The sequence below is a fragment of the Bacillus rossius genome, chromosome 1 (assembly GCF_032445375.1).
Source record: "Bacillus rossius redtenbacheri isolate Brsri chromosome 1, Brsri_v3, whole genome shotgun sequence".
Taxonomy (NCBI): Eukaryota; Metazoa; Arthropoda; class Insecta; order Phasmatodea; family Bacillidae; genus Bacillus; species Bacillus rossius.
Genome location: NC_086330.1, coordinates 88,773,814 through 88,791,784, shown reverse-complemented (window position 1 = coordinate 88,791,784; position 17,971 = coordinate 88,773,814). Strand labels below are relative to the sequence as shown.

General features: G+C 39.8%; 1 protein-coding gene across 1 annotated transcript in view; it reads right to left on the bottom strand.

Annotated features, from left to right (window-relative positions):
* Positions 1-1,347: 1,347 nt before the first annotated feature.
* LOC134539445 (uncharacterized) overlaps positions 1,348-17,971 on the bottom strand; it is a 34,655-nt gene continuing 18,031 nt past the window's right edge. The window contains exons 2-3 of the mRNA XM_063381492.1: positions 10,248-10,336; positions 1,348-6,234 (exon numbers count right to left, since the gene is read on the bottom strand). Coding sequence (XP_063237562.1) covers positions 5,661-6,234; positions 10,248-10,336 — 663 coding nt within the window. The 3' untranslated portion in view covers positions 1,348-5,660. The remainder of the gene's footprint in view (positions 6,235-10,247; positions 10,337-17,971) is intronic.

Sequence of the window (17,971 nt, the reverse complement as noted above, 5' to 3'; positions counted from 1 at the left end):
AAGATCCACAATATGTAAAAAAAATTATATTTCGGCTACTAAAATTTCTTTAAACTGCTCTCTTGAAAAATATGGTTTTCGTGACATAGTGTATACGCCTCCGAGGTACAGATATATTTTACCAACATTACTAACAAAACGTTTGTACTCTGCTTGTACTTTATTTCATTAAATCAACAAAAACAGCATAATAAATTTACACCTGAAGCTTTAAATTCGAAAAAAGGGCATTAAATAATTGCTCTAGCTGCAGGATGTTACTAGTCAAGCAAGCCAACGACCATATTCTGTATTACAATTTTTCAACAAATTTGAGAAGCAACCCGAATTTTCTCGTAGCAGAGTGTACTTCGAGAGTTCATCGATGTGTGTGGGCCCTGGCCGGTCCTAGGCCAGAAGTAGCCTAAACGTGGAGCCACGGTGGTACAGCATCACACACAATACAGTGCATCCCTTGTACCATTTGACGGTTATCTGGGAGGAATGAAAATGTTTGTCGTAAAATTTGGATTGTAACACAGGGTTAGAATAATTTCAACTTCAACATCCAACGAACAAATTACATTTACTCAAATATAGAAGTTTATATCCAACTGCAAATAAGATCCGGGAGTCTTGCGGTTTTCTTGGCATGCTTTAGTTAATAATACCTTGATTATGCCTGAGCAACACGTTTATCAACTTGCTGGTGGTCTGCTATGAGCCAAGCAATTGTAGGGTATGGCTGTAGAAACCGCCTTGATTAGCTGCTGATAGACTAATATTGAAATAAACCTGTTCTTTCTGTAAAGTGTTTTTGTATGCAGCACTCTCTAACTTCAAATATTTAATTCTGGTCTGGATTCCTATTAGCTACTTCCATAATGTGTTGCAAAATATTTTTTTCAACCAAGTCACATGCTAAAATGGCTTCCACAGACCATGCCAAACTTGGCAGTTGTTTAGTCATCAGAGTTTGGATTGTTTGACGCACATCTAAATACCATCCTGTTATGCGCTAGTTGTTTAATCTGCCTATAACTAGCACATCCCAATTTATTATCTCTTTAATACAGTCTAGCATTTTTCTATTACCAGTATTTACTCTCTTACTCTTCTAACTCCATGTTAACAAACCCTGAATGTATTAAAATATTTACAACAATAATTTTAGTCCGATAGTCGTCGGCAGCCACGAACACTTTTACTTCCAACTCATGGTGCGAGGTTTTATTCCAACCCCTGGAATAACTCGATTTATGAGCACCAGATGTGTTTCTAAGTGGTTTAAAGTGACGTGTGGAATGCTGCTCGTCGACAAAGTTATCATCCACATAGTCATGAAATAAGGTAAATAATTTTGATAAGTTTCAACATGATAAAACCAGTTTATTTGTACACAGTCCTTACATAACATATATAATATATATATATACATAATCAAAAGTATGTGCATATACAGAAACAAATGCTCGCGCAGGTCACAGTACTCTGGCTGCGAGCTTCCTGGACGTGACCAGCACACCAGCGGTACTCGTCGCGGAGTTGTACCAGGCCCCGACTTCAGGCAGCTAGCGCTCTGGGCAGATCATCTTCCTTTCCCAGTTCCCTCAATCATAAAATTGTCTAAATTCAAGCTTATTTATTATCTGCTTTGAAACAGCACATTATGAAACTAAAAACTAAGGTTTTTCATAGACAAAAACTGGCTTATTTTCCTTTTTAAATTTTATTTAGGGTTGTTTTAGTTTCATACGGCTGTTACAACTACTGTAATTTGACATATTTGTCTATGTGTAAACATCTTTTCTCTCGGTATACGGCATTTGTTAGGAGAAATTTCGTAAATATGAAACGGAAATGCGTAACCACGGTTCTGCGTCTGTGAGGAAAAGATGGCGGACCCACATGATTCATGCATGTGTATGTGTGTGTGTGTGTGTGTGTGTGTGTATATATATATATATATATATATATAATCGTGGTCACCCATCAAAGTACCAACCCCGCTCGATGGTGCTAAACTACAATTATAGTCCAAACCAAAACATACGCCTGTACCCGCTCCGCCACCATGACAACGAGGAATTAAATACTCTTATGAACGCAAAAACAATATAATCTCAGAAAAAATTTCAACGAGTCCTTTAACTTTACATTTTGTCTTTTAAGGCACTCTGCCTACACCAGCCAACGAACTACAACATAACTGTTCCGATACTACCCTATGTCCATCAAATGGATCTACTTTGGGAAAAATTGTAGGAAATAAAGAAATTAGCCTAGCCTAACCTATCTTGTTAAACAGAATAATAGTTAGATTTTTTAAAAAAAGAGGGAAATGTTTTAACTTTTTTTTCTTAAAATGATTAATTTTTGAATAGGCTGTATATATATATAACGTTAGGCATTATTTTTAAGTATTCTACGTTATTTTCGTGTCAAAGTTTTGTATTATTTGCAACATGAGAACACATTAATCTTCTTCATACCGAGGTTAGATGTTTACACATCAATGACAAGTACTGAATGCCTCGCTTACTTTTTTTTTAAATAAGTCACTACCGAACGTTACAAACTTATTTTTCCCTTCCTTCAATATTTTTTCGCACCTCACATTCTTCCACTCCTCAAGAACTGGCGCTCTGAGCAAATACACGGTTGGCCCGTTTGAAAATCGGGGCCAGGTTGTATCTCAGCCACTTGGATACAACACAAGGAGTTCCTTTCGAAAACCTCCTTCAGCCTGCTGAGGCGGGGCTTAAAACCGACACTAAGGCACTTACAGAATGACTATACTAACCTAAGGATTCACTCAAGTACACTCGGAAACTACAACTCAACCAGGGACAGAAACCTGTGGATTTTCAACAGTAAAATTTTTAGTCTTCATTTTACCTCATCAGGAAGAAAAAAAAGTGTGTTACTGCATTTACGACATTTGCTTCCGCTACCCAAAAATAACAAGCATTTTGTAGCGATTACTTTTATTGTCACTGGTCAGTTTTGTAATTGTTTCACTTAACTTTCCCCCCCCCCCCCTTCCATTCCCAAGGCTACGAAGCCCAGCTTGAAAAGAACTCTGAGCTGCTGAGTCTACTTACCTGTCAGTGCCAGTCATGAAGCTAGACCAGTGACGCAAACTTAGATGTGATATCAGCCATCAACTGATAGTCCCTACAGGTACAGCAGTCTCCTACAAGTAACTGTATGTGGACATTTCGTGTGGTGTACGAGGACACGTTAAAATAACTATGGTTTAAATCATGTACACGTTTGGGTACAATAGGAGCGAAAGTGTTTTCACTTCAATAAAAAAATAATACAATATTACTTATCATAAACTGATAAATAATATTTATAACCTGGAGAGTAACAAGACAAGATACAAACAAATATATGTGAAATATAATTAAATACTAATATTTGTAGATATTCATTAGAGAAAGCAAACAAAATAAAAATCTATATTATGTTCAAAACTTAAATGTATGTATAGCAATCGCACAAAACAATGAATATTGTTTATTCGTTATGAATATTTTCACCATTCATGTAGTTTTTTATTACTACACATTACTTTAAGAATTTAAGTTTTAAGAAAAATTCATGTGCTGAAAAATCTCATTTTTAATTATTAATTAATGTTGGTGTATGTGTATGTTGTAGAAGATCCTTCTCTGGAGATTTGCATGGTATTCTGAGAGATTGTTTGTTAAATTTTTTATTTATATTATTATGGCAAGTGGTACTTTATTTTTAAAATCCAATAAAAAAGATAAAATATATTATATAATTCTTTCGTTACATAGGCAACTCCAAGAAGCACACACTGCCTGTCGTCGTCAGGTTGGTGGCACTGACCATGTGGCTAGATCATCGTACTAGAGCCGTGGTAAATATACTTTTCAATTACTTGGATGAGACTGTGATTTTACTGAAGTGAGCTCAGTTGCTTGTAACCAAGATCTATCACAAACAACAATAGCATATAGTCAGGGTAAAGGTAGTGCGGAAGAGTTTGTAGTTTATACGTCAAACACCTTACAATAATATTGCATGCTCATTTGTTTGGATTTGTTGATGGCTTCTATGATAACAGGTTGGCTACTTTGGCCTAGAGTGTCTATATTCCTGCCCCTCTTTTAGAATTCGATGAAACCATTTGCCAAGAATCGCCATCACCATAAATGAGCTGTTGAAGAGTTAGGTGCCAAGTAGCTCAATTTTGGGCAATAATTTTATAAAAACTTTATTTGGATAGGCAAGCAGGAATAAATTCCTCTGCTAAATCCATCACTAGTGCAATGAGGATTGAATTTTGAGGTATAATAATTATGGGCCTGTTCACAAAGCCTAACAATGGCCAACTTTAATGTATGATGCAATATATCAATACAGAATGCAAAGATGCTGGAAAACTCCTCCAAAACTAGAGCACTATAAATTAGTAGGTATATGGCATCTCAGTTTTAAATTTTTATATAAATAACAATTTTTATGACATCATTTTTAGTGAAGAAAAAGATATAAGAGTTTTTTTTTTATTTGAACCCATGTTGTGGCAAAATTCTGTTTTTATATACGGTATTTACCTTAATATAACGCTATGATTTTTGCCTAAACTATTGAAACTAAAAGTGGGGGTCACATTAAAATCACAAACTTGTATCATTCCATTGGGAAGAGCTTAGTTCAAAAAATGCATGCTCTGTCTGTAAACTGCATCACTTATATTACTTTAGTCTGGACCTTCCTGAACCTCTGCACAGGTGTGACAGATGAGAGAAGCAGGATGAAGGAGAGGGAGCTAATGGAGTTTGTCACTGGTTTCTGTCTGCTTCTGTTCACTGAGGCTGCTGGCGAAGGCATCCTCCACCTCTGTTTCACCTTCCCAGACGACCTGCGTACACACCATATTCTGAGCAGCCCCTTTTGAATTACAGTAATAAAACAATATTTTTTTAACTGCGGTTTGGTGTTCAAAAGAGACCATTTAAATCACTCTACTGACGAACGTGGCACCAAAAGGGACTTTTAAATAAGGAATAAATTTGATCCATAAAGTCTTCTTCACACACTCATGATCAAACCGTTTGGAGTCGCATTATATTCACAGTCGCATTAATTTCGGGTTAATACGGTACTTCAAACTCCGAGTTATTGTAAATAGTATTCTTCGCACACTATTGTGCTGAATATAAAGCTATAGTCAAAATAATACGCATTATAAAAATGACATCTTTCTAGTGGACTGTTGAGGAGTCATTATAATTTATATTTAACTTAATATATTTTGAAGAAAGTGTTACATCAAAGACGAATCTAAGTGGGAATAAACTATATTTCGCCATTTGGATTATTTTTAAGATGTTTGGCTTCTGTGCTAGAACAAACTAAAGAAGTCAGACCAAAACTACCGAGGGCACAAATAAAAATCTTGTACGAGGTGTACGAGGGCTGGACCATGGTGGCAGTGCCCCGCGTTCTTGTCTTCCTCACAGCCAGGGTGCAACCTCCGACCAGGCAGGAAGTGCCACCCCAGCTCCTTGAGGAAGAGAGGCCGCTACGCTGTCACCTCTCTGGGAGAAGCAGCGCGGTGCTGATGCCTCCACTCTTCGTCATCACGTGTGGCACCCGCCTCCAGCTCGCTTAGGAACGAAGTCTTGGAAGAGCGGCTACTACGCTACCACCTCTTTGAGGGGCGGTGCGCGGTGCTGATGCCTCGCCTTGGACACAGGCTCCGCCTCCTCGTCGTCGTCGCGGGCGGCCCCCGCCTCCAGCAGGTCGGAGAGCGCCGCCTCCAGCTCGCTGAGGGACGGCGTCATGGAGGAGCGGCCGCTACTCGCGCGGCTGCGCCCCAGCTTGTGCTCCTCGCGCAGGCTGGCGGGCAGCCCCAGCTCGCGCAGGATGTCCTCGGGCACGTGCACCGCGCGCGCGGGGGAGGGGGGCGGCGTCTTCGCGCCGCTGTAGCTCGTGAAGTCGAACACGAACCTGGGCAGCTCTGGGCCCGCCGCAGACAGGTCGCAGGCGCTGCCGGCCCTGCGGAGCGGCGAGGACCCGGGGGCGGCTCGGGGGCGGCCGGCGAGGCACACGCTCCGGCTTCTGCCCAGTGGCTGGCCGCTGGACCGCCGCCTCCTCTGCCGCCTCTTGTTCCTGGGCGGCGGCATGGGCGGCTCAGACTCCGGGACCGTCAGCACTGCGCTCTGCCAGGCCCCGCTGGCGGCGGCGCCGTGGGGCGGGAGCGGTCTACTCCTGTGCACACATCACCGTCACTTCAGGGGTTTGTGTTTCTCTAGTGCATTATGTCTTGTTTGGTCATTCGTGCTGTTTTACAACAGCTTTCAAATATTTATTGACTTGTCTTCCATTGGTCTGCTAACGAACTCTGCTTTGAACGATTTGGAACTCTTAAGAGCCTGGTTAGGCAATACAATAACTATGGTTATATAAATAAAATAACATCATTACAATATGCTCTAATTACCATCATTTGTTATTTATATTTTAACGACAGCACAACATTAGTCGTCATACGTTTACTCACTTCGAAGCTTCGATGAAAAAGCATCTATAACCTGGTAGCAGCGAGGCTGAGTTACTTAACACTACATGGTGAAGGTGTGTTTTAGCTACACATTTCTGTTGCCGCAAAATGCCACAAATATTCTAGAAAGAAAAATATATTGTTCCTAAAGAATATGAATAAGAGGACGCGAACTGTCTAGTATAAAATGAAGCTATCAGTGAGTTTGCCCAATCATTATTGTTGTCTCATGTGACTTCAGATAGAATAAATTTCCTTCAAATTGGAATACGGTAACTTTACAAGGGAGTTTGATGATATTAAGGCTGGCAACTTTAACGCAGGTAACTTATTGGATACTGATTTTGTAAAGCACACAAGTAGTATAAATACTTACTCCGAGCCATGAATGCGTGTGTTGTGTCGCTGTCCGAGGTCCGCCATTTTGGATTGTGTCATCACGGTTCCCCTCTTAAATGACCTTGGATATGCCCTTGACCACGGCTAACATCTTAGATTCTAGAAAATTCAGCTTTTTTAAATTCAACTCTTTAAAATTTTGCCTTTTTTTAATTTCGCAATTTTGGATAATAAGAACAGTCAGCCATCTTCAATTCTAGAATATATAACAGATTTTAATGATCACCACCAGACAAACCTGCTATGCCACCATCTTGAACATTGGTAATTATTACACAAAAATATGGGGGGAAAATATTAATAATGTGGGCGAATCTTTCAGTACTCGCCAGAGATGATTGTATAAACATATAACCTCGGTAACGAGGAGATTAAAGAGTTCTCATGTGGGAAAACAGTAAAGTTAAAGAACTCGTTAAAATTAAAAAAAAAATTCTGAGATAATATTAATATACGTTTATAAAACTAATGTAATTCATGATTTCATGGTGGCTGAGCGGGTAAAAATGTATACTTTAGTTTTGACTATTATCTAAGTTTAGCACCATCGTGAGTGGTTGCTCCATTCATGGATTACCACGATTTATACAAAATTATATACACGAATGAATCACGCCGGTCCACCATCTTTTCGAGGACGCAGCACCGTGGTTACGCATTTCCGTTCGATATTTACGAAATTACTCCCACAAAATACTGTATACCACGAGCTAAGATGTTTACATATCACAAATTTATAAATTTGTTACTAAATTTTATTTTTAAAATACCAATGTCAATGACTGGTGTTTCGGTTTTAAGTTCGAGGTCATTCAAGATGGCGGCAAGAAGTTCTGCTACTGCCATATAGTACCCGAACACGTAACTCCACTGTCATACAGTATTCGAACACGTCACTCCACTGTCGTAAAGTAGCCATCACAACTCTAATGGAATGGATTTCTCGCCCAAGAAAACAGTGTCTTAGCTCAATCGGTTAACATTTTGTAGTTAAAATCTGTTTTGCTTACAAATTGTTATTAAAAATTTAGTAATAATGTACATACTTTTTCTTTAGTTGTTGTATAGTCATTTTGGAGACTGCTGTATCTCTCTTGGATTTGGTATTGTGATATATGTGTAGTTAGAAATAATATTCGTGATGTTCTGAATCTATAAGATGTTAATTTATAATTTTACATGCTTATATAACTTTCAGTAACATTGATTTAGCTTAAAAAATGTGTTTCATTTGTCTTACGACTCTGAATTGTTTACGGCAGGCCGAAGTAAGAAGCGTAAAATGGCAGTTTAATGAGTGTTCTAACACTTTAAACGCCTCGTAAAGTCGTTGAACAAACAAATGACATTGACGGCTGTGCAAGGCTCCTGGTTGACTGAAGCCTGGTTTGAAGTCCTTGAGAAGACACAGGCCAGGTAGTTGGTCGCGCGCAGCAATTCAGCAGTAAAGATAAGAGTGTATACTTATCGCACTAGCAAAGTGCTGTGACAAGCGTGGGGTGTCTCTCTTCCCTGGGTCTGCTGGCTCGTACCACAGCGGTATCATAGTTTATGACTTGTAGTTCAGTTCTTGGTAAGGTGAGAATCTTTAGAAACGCTACTCTCTACTCTCCATTTTGGGCAAACCAGTCTACTGTGTGTTCACCCATGCTTTTCCGAAAATAGGCAACTATGGCACAAAATTCATGCTGCAACAATCTCCATTTCCTCTATCTTAGGCTCTAGAGGAAGGTCATCCCAAAGCAATTTCAAAGTCCAGAGCTGCTGAATAAGTTGTTTCGCAAATACAATGGGAAATGATCAAACCCAAAAGTTCAAATATTATAGTTACAAGCAAGAAATTATATCTTTGTATGAGCCACCAATAGATGATAAAATGACAAATACTCAAAACAATCTAGAGTTTGAGTTTGCAACAAACTAACAACCTTGATGAGTCATTTTCTGGAAGGGAGAATGAACAAGAGTTAGATGACTGGTTAGGTGAAATAATACAAATCATTACACTAGAACATTCAGAGCCCCACTTGTGGAGAGTAAAACACCCTGAATATAAAATGTCATTGGGTTTCTACCTGGTTCACGAAAATAAGTTTCTTAAATAGATGTTTCAGTTTGTTGGTATTCTTCTGTTCGCTTGGTAAGATGAACTGGTACGTCTTAAAATTCCCAAAACTACTTGTTTAAAATTTCCATGAGTTCTTCCAACGAGAAAAAAAATTTTAAGGCAATGTTCCACAAACTGGTTTTTGCTGAATTCCTCATTGAAAGGCATATATAAGAGAGGTATTTATGGCAATGTGCTCTCAAGGTGATCCATGCATACTTCCTGCATTATTCCGGTAATATGTCTGCTTGGTAGCATATCAACTAGATGAGATTTGAATTATGAAGGACCTTTAAGCACTTGATTATACAACAGACACCAAGTTTGCTTCCTGATCGAAAATAGAGGAAGAGAGGCGGCGAGTTTTGAAAGCACCGTGGTTTTCACAACCAACGCCTTATCTGAATACATTAATGGAACAGGCTTACAAAATATTATTCCCTTTGCAAATATAAATGAAGTTTGGCCTAGAACAGTAAGAGGTGGCTAAGAGAAGAATATGGAAGGTGTAACTTCTAAATGCAATCTTAAGTAAATAAGGAAGCTTGTTATCCAGGAGCTATGAGAGTATTCACTGACCAGAAATGTCCAACACCTTAACCACAGTAACACTGTGGATGACTCGATGAGTTCCTGTGCAATAACCGACTTAATATAGTATAACCACTGTGAGGGCTGTAATTGTTACTCTCTTCTAAATTGCGACCTATCACTTGAGAATAGTAAATGATAATTTTTTCCTGCATATTCGACAGGTGAAATTAGAATGGAAATCTTTCGTGATGTGACCAGATTTTAAAGACTTGATACAAAGTTACCATTCTTTCACACACTGTAGCCTTTGCTCACTCGAAATCTGAAGAAAGAATTTACAACTGAGTATAGAATGCAGTGACAGCAATTTTAAAAAGGACACAGGGTATTTAGGTACCAGTGGGAGTTATAAAGGGAAGTTGTATTGTACCAGTGGAAGATATAAAATAGCAGATGAATCGTACCAGGGGGAGTTAAAAAAAGGAATGCGCATCGTACCAATGGGAGTTATAAAAAGACAGGTATAAAAGGGCTGGTGTAACATACCAGTGGGAGTTATAAAAGGCAAATGTATCACAACAGTGTGAGTTATAAAAGGAATATATATCGTACCAATGGGAGTTAAAAAAAGGACAGGTATATCATACCAGTGGTAGTTATAAAAGGGCAGGAGAATCGTACCAGTGGAAAACTTCCTCCTTGTCAGGGCGGGCGGCTGGAGTATCGAGCCGGGTGTCGCCTGCTGGGTCGGTGCGCTGGGCTGGACACATCTGGAACACACGAGAGTTTGTTTTGCGCACTTCAAACACGTACTCTCTTGTAACTTAGAAGTTGCAGACACACAAATACGTATGTATCTTTATCAACTCTTTAAACTTTTACACAATATCTCTTTTTACAGTACAACAATGTTTGAACAATTTTTAATCGAACATTATTTTTTCCCCACTTCAAATTCTGTGTTAACTCAGCTCGAACGCTGAGCCTTTAGTGACGCCTGGTTCTCAGCTCGGTCAACACTGACAACGGACACTTCAGAGCCAGGGATTGCTCTCAGAAGGCAATAAGTGTGAATATGCAACCCTCCTTAATCTTAACTGAATAGGCAGCGAGCTGAACACTCTACAGCTGGTGCTTCTATAAGATGCAGTTCTCTCACAAGCAGAGTCGTCTAGGCTGATGAGAGTTGAAGGGCCCTAGCAGGGAAGATGCTCCTGTCCATGTCGGACCACTCAACCATGCTGACCCTACCTGGTGCATGGGATAACACATCAATATTCTATCTCATTCACTACCGCTTCATTTCAAGGAAACATGTGTTTGCATTGCTGCCTGTATCGAGAATAAGGTATCATAATGGCCAATTACTTCTTGTAGAACAGTCTGAGAATATTGTGTTTTAGTCCTGCATGTATGCAACAGATTGACACTTATTATTTACATGTGTATCATGAAAAAACAAAGCCTTATTTTAACTTAAACTTAGAAGTCGGTTTTTTTACTATCAAATTAAAAGGATTATCTACATGAAAAATATCGTGGGCAAATTAAGAATTAAACGTAAATAAAGTGAAATCCCTGTAGTATTATCTTTGAAAGATTTGTGCAATGGGAGTGTATGACTTGATGTAGGCTTTTGGACATACGCCATTGCTTAGCACATGTATGTCTGCAGAAGAAAACTACAAAAAAAACACAAATGACAAAAAACACAAATTAAGCAAAAATTGCTGTTGTCAGGATTTAACGCCACACAATATTCCACAACAGTAATATGGTCAACAAACAAGGAAAAAACAAAGAAAAATGGACTAACAGAACGAAAAAACCCCCACAAATGATGACAGCACAAAAATTCCTAACCCAAAAAAAAATTCAACACAACAGTTGAAACGAGACAAAAAAACACAGCAAAACGAAAAGACGAAACAAACACAATAGTTTTCCATAAAAACAAAAAAACAAAAAGAGAAACGAAAAAACCCCACAAATGATGACAGCACAAAAAATATTGAACTCAAAAAATTCAGCACAACAGTCAAAACGAGACAAAGACACAACCAAACGAAAAGACGAAACAAACACAACAGTTTTCTAAAACAGAAACAAGCGACGTTTCGGGAACTGCTATCTGCTCCCATCCTCAGGCAGAGACGCACATGGTACGGAAACACAGGTGCGACTGAGAAGGGGCTGGAAAAATGAGGGTATTTATCAGAAAATGGACTACATCTTGCTCAGCCAATGCCAGACAAGCTGACTCCTCATTGGCTGTGCACCATGGAGTTAAAGCGGATTGGTTATTGTAGGTTGAGTATTGGCTATTGTTTTGTGCTGCAGGGATGTTTCTCAATCAAAGGGATCCACATATTTTTTAATTCAATGCTCTGCTGGCTGAAAATATTTTTATTGCTAATAATGAAAGCTGATTCTTTGATTTTCCTTTTTATTTTATCGGGTTCCTGTATGAGTGGTGTGGAGTCTTCCCAGAGAATTTTGTGGTTATTTTCCCATGTATGTTCAGCAAGTCTGGATTTTAGGGTTTCACCCTTCTTACAGTTGTTTTTGTGTTCTTTGATTCGGGTGGATAGAGCTCTGCCAGTTTCACCTATGTACACGTGGCCACATTCACAGGGGATCTGATACACACAGTTGTGGGTTTGTAATTTTTCTGTGGCTGGTTTCACCTTTGTAACAATGCTTTTAATAGTAGATTTAGAACGGAAAGCTGTTTTGAGTCCATATTTGTTTCCCAGGCGTCTTATTTTTTCTGAAAGCCCTTCAACATACGGAATGACTAGAGTTCCTGCCGGTTTATCGGTTTCTGTGGGTTTGAGTGTTTTGTTGGATTTCATATGCTGTTTGATGGTGTTAGCAGGGTAACCATTGGCTATGAGTTCCTTTTTTATATGATTGTGTTCAACCGCAATAGATTTCTCATCAGAACAAATAATCTCAGCTCGGTTGGTTAGTGTGTGAATTATGCCAGTTTTTGTTGTTTTGGGATGGTTGGATGCAAAGTTAAGGTATTGGCCTGTGTGCGTAGGTTTCCTGTATACTTTGGTTTCCAGACTGTTGTTTTTTCTGCTGACTAGTACGTCCAGGAAAGGAATGCTACCATTGGTTTCTTTTTCATAGGTGAACTTTATTGATGGCCTCAGAGAGTTAAGGTGGTTCACAAATTCCTCCAAAGTTTCAAGTCCATGTTGCCAGACAGTGAAGGTGTCGTCTACATTTGGAAAATTATTGTGTTTGTTTCGTCTTTTCGTTTTGCTGTGTTTTTTGTCTCGTTTCAACTGTTGTGTTGAATTTTTTTGGGTTCGGAATTTTTGTGCTGTCATCATTTGTGGGGGTTTTTACGTTATGTTGGTCAATTTTTCTTTGTTTTTTCCTTGTTTGTTGACCATATTCCTGTTGTGGAATATTGTGTGGCGTTAAATTCTGACAACAGCAATTTTTGCTTAATTTGTGTTTTTTGTCATTTGTGTTTTTTTTGTAGTTTTCTTCTGCAGACATACATGTGCTAAGCAATGGCGTATGTCCAAAAGCCTACATCAAATCCCTGTAGTATTTCGCATCTTAGCTTATTTTGGTATATATTCGCGAATAAAAACTGACACTAGCTACTATTCTTAAAAACAAATTTTATATCAGTGGGATTTAATGACACAATTCCGAAGCTTGTGATTATAAGAGCTCGTTCAAAACTGTTCTCGAATTTAAACCACGTAAAGTGTAACAAAGACACACCAGGGCGTAGTTTTAAGCTGATGTAAATAAAGTATAGGTATGTTCACTTTCAGGTAAGAACTAAGGTCAGTGTATTACCCGATATTTTATACCCTCCTTTCAAAAGGTCAGCCAAAATCACCTTGCTCGTTTATAGGTGTGTTTATACGTAATCAAGTGTAATATGTTTTGTTTCTGCTAACTGCAACCACAAAACTATTACTGGCACGCGCTATACCCAACCTCCTCGTGTTTGAGTTGGTGGTTGTTACCAGACAAGTGCGTGCATACGTGCGTGCAGGAGAGAGCAAGGATAGAAGGCAACTAGGCCCGGTCAGTGGGTGAAGGATCCGTGTGTCACACTCGAGTGCGCATGCTCGCACCCACCAACTCCCCCCTCCCCCCGTTTTTTGTTCCTGGTGCATCAGCGAAAAGTCTACGTCACTCTATTGCCACCCAAATCGGCGGATCAGCTGAGGCAAATGCTTCATCGCTGACGCTAGCTGATGGTAATTTTGCCAAAAATAAGTAGTACGCAATCAAGCAAATTAAATAACGGTCAAAGACATTCTTGATTAGTACAACTGCGGATAGGAAATACGCGTGTTCCTTCAGATGACAACCAGAGATGTGTGGGACCACAGCTTGAATTTCTTGTTGTTCATATGTACCTACTGACGTGTGTTGAAGTATCCTCGTTCTCCAATTTTGTCTGCAATAATTTCGCAACCACGGCGTGTTAGCTGCTCTCTTTCACTCTGCCGACGTGTGGTGGGGTCATTCGAAAGAACCACGGTATAATTCAAATACCTTATTTGGATCAATCAGCTATTTCACAATAAGTTGTGTAGATTTGTTAAAACGTCAGGGTAAACTCGTGAGGGCCGGTATATACTCCTCTGAAAGAGCGGCACCAAACTCGGCGCGGCCCCGTGAGAGGGAAGTGGATACGCCACTTCAGCGCGGTTCATAGGCATCAGGGAAGGGCTATGTCAATAGCCTGAGGAAACCCATCCCAGCATCTGCACCATCAAGACTCCTAATCCAATCAGCAGCCAACAGAAACTCGCTGGCCTAAGCCCCTCAAGCAAACACTGAGGGTGCCTATCCGAACCTATCACATATCCTGGACTCCTCAGAAAACCCAGAGATCCCTATGAAATCCATCTAGATCAATCAGTGGAATGAACCGACCAAAGCCCACAAGAAAAACATCAGGTGCGACATTATGTGATTTAACATTGCAATCACTCATCGCGGCTGTGTGACAGAACCGAGTGCAAATACAGCAGTTATACTTGCTTCCAGTTTATATTCACTTGTTTCGGAGCAATATGTATGTAATAGAAGAGAGATTATTTCGCTGATTCGTTTCACTCCAGGCTAGACTCAACTTGCCTAAACATAATCAACAAATTTAGAGTTCTCAGTGGTCGATAACCATGTCACGTCCTGTGGTGGGTTATACGTGACTTGTACTTATATCGTCGCTTGGCTAACAGTACTGCCACATTAACATCTCAGTAACTTTATAGGATGGTCAAAAAAGTGCTTATTTTCAAGTATGTATAGTGTGTATTTAATCTAATTCTATTTTTAAGGGTGACCAATTATATTATTCCTATTAGCTCAGCATGGAGCCTACTTCAATGTCTGCTTTGTGTATTTAGGAAATTCCCTTTTTGTGCGATGGTGTTGCTATCTCTAGGCCATAAAAATTATAACGGTAGATGCGAAACGTCCGCTAGAAAAGTCAATTTCATTTAAAATTTCAGTTGTGGTATTGTTGGCTAAACAGCGATATAGAAACTTCTCATTGTTTATAGCTGGCTAAGGCTCGTAGAGGGCGGGTCAAGAACACCCAAGTTCACTCATCAAAGTCAGACAGCTATATCTGTGTACTTTGCTACAAAATGAGTCCACGAGAAAGTGTTGACTCTACCTAATAGTTGAAACTGCGCCATTTGCTGTTGCAGGAGTCACAACTGCAAGTGCGAAGACTGTGTGTCTGTGATAGGGCTTTCGCCTTGCTCTGGAATGAGTGATATGATTGCATGCTTGATACCACGTACCATTATGGAAATCTGTAAAATTAAACGATGAAGAATAAAATTAGCATTCGCTTAAATTTCAACAAAAAAGATATCATCAGCTGTAAAGCAGACTGAAAACTTGGGAAAATCAATATTTAATTTAAACACAAAAATAATAATTTTCATACCTCACAGTTGATCCTTTTAAAACATAGCTACCTCATCTTCAGTAACACTATCTTGCAAAAGTGTTCAAATGGAATACTATCCAAAAAAATTTCTTGTAATATTTGTGTTTGAATGATATGACGCATTTCACATAGCCTTATTCTTCTTTTTCCAACATTTGTATTCTACATATGTTATAGTTGCAAACAGTTAATTACTTCTAAGTCACTATACAGTAGTTACATAACCACGATTTTTTCCTACCACTTAGGATATACCATAAAATCCTACTGTATATAATTTTACCTTCACTATTCTGTCCTATGACCTTAACAAAACTCTATAAATAGTTATCTTAAGTTCACTTTTTGGATTTATTTAGACCTTGGTAAAGTTACTTTGTAGCTCTGTTGTAAAGGCTTGGGTTAAGGAAGGACCCTAAGCTTATCCCAGGTCGAACACTATACACCTTACCCTGCTGGGATTTAACCATGCAGGAAAAAGGTCGCGTGCATATTGTGCTTACTCAGGGCTCCTGGTAACCTTGGCAGCAATATGCACCATGACTGACACCCCTATCCCACACCCTAGGCAATTGGCACAATGACTAACACCCTTATTCTACACCCTCAATTATCACTATGACTGACACCCCTATCCAAAACCCTAGGCGGCACCATGACTGACACCCCTATCCCAAACCCTAGGCAATTGGCACCATGACTGACACCTCTATCCCACACTCCAGGCCACTGGCTCCATGACTTACACTCTATACTACACCCTAGGCCATTGTCACCATGACTTACACCACTATTTTACACCCTAGCTAACTGGCACCATGACTGACAACCCTATCCTATACCCTAGGCAACTGAAACAATGACTGACACCCCTAACTCACGCTCTAGGCAATCGCTAGCTAGTGAAACCCGGTAAAACTTTAATAGATGAATGGGGTGATATGCATTTAGTACAATCATTTAAATAACTTCTGTACAAGAAGCAAAGGTCCGTGTAAAAAGAGTTGGGTGGAGCAGAAAATAGCTGCCATGCAAGGGGTTGGGTACTTGGACCTTTCGGTCTGCATTAAATTTGTTGCATAAACTGGGTTCCGATACCTGGGGCGCTTGCGCCCCCTGGGGGCGGGCAACTACTGTCGTCAACCCGCCCAGCTGCCAGTCGGCTGCCTTAAAAAAAAAGAAAACACGCTAAGGCAGGCCGTGCAGAGGGAGATGTGGCAACAGCGCGCAGGAGAGAGGCACAGAAGTGCGGCGGCGAGCAGCTTCCTGCGTTGCGACATTAGCGCTGCGGCGCGGTCAGCGACTCAACCGGCTGTGGGAGTAGCTGTCCCCACGCTAGTCTCCTCGGGAACAGCATGTACCCAGGTAGTGTTTAGAATTGGCACAATATATATATGTAGCGTCACTATAGTGAACTCGACAATGTGAAAATTGGTATTAATAATATATTTTTTCATGAAATATTTATTAGGGAACTATATACATGTATTAAATAATTAAAGTTAATAAAATAATTAATAATTTTTTAATATTTAGTGTTTATTAAGTGTAAGTTTTTTCACGTTAGTGCGTCGTCACATAATCGCTTATTATAACTGAGGAAAATGAAATTATCAGGTGTAATTTAGTACATTTTTTAAAAAGAACATTGTTTCAACAGATAAGAAACAATTTCAGACTACCGAAATAGTATTGATCTTCCTGCAAGTAGGAATTTGGCAATAAACAAATACCTATTTATTATTATTACTACATGAGATAATGATAACAATCAAGTGACTCTAGACGACCACGAAACACGTTGACGATAAAAATATACTATACATTCCACCGTTAAGCACTTTCGATCACGTTTCATTTGTAGATTCATAATGGGCATAGTAGTCGGTCATTGTATGTGGGTACACAAAAAAACCACGGTGAGTTTCCGGTCTTCTAGTTATATGGTCTTTCTCAGGAAAGGGGACAATGCCGTGTTCTGGTCGGCGTCATCACTAATGGGATTGATACGCATATGCCACGTGCTTTTGTGTTAGCTGCAGGTCATGGTCAAGAACTGCAACTGCCTGTGTGAGTGTGACATGGCACTAAGGGTGACGCTAGCTGGAGCAGCTGGTTCGTCATGGTCTCTACAGCACTCCAGCAATGGCTCTGACAGTTCATTGTTCGGAAGACTGCAGCAAGGTAGGTGTGTGGGAGGTAGAAAATGTACAGTCATCCCAAGAACATAGAGGCGGTGAAGAGAAAACTGGAAACCCACTCTTAGCCCAGACGGTCGGGATCATACACAGAACATAACTCAGTGCAAGTCGGTGATGTCATCACATGACGAAACACACTCGGTTACTAAACAAATGTGAGAGTTACTATGAAGGTCAAGAGGTCAGACACTCGCCTCCGCCAAAGTGATACCGGTTGTATTCCCAGCGGTGTCACGCCCGGATTTTCCACA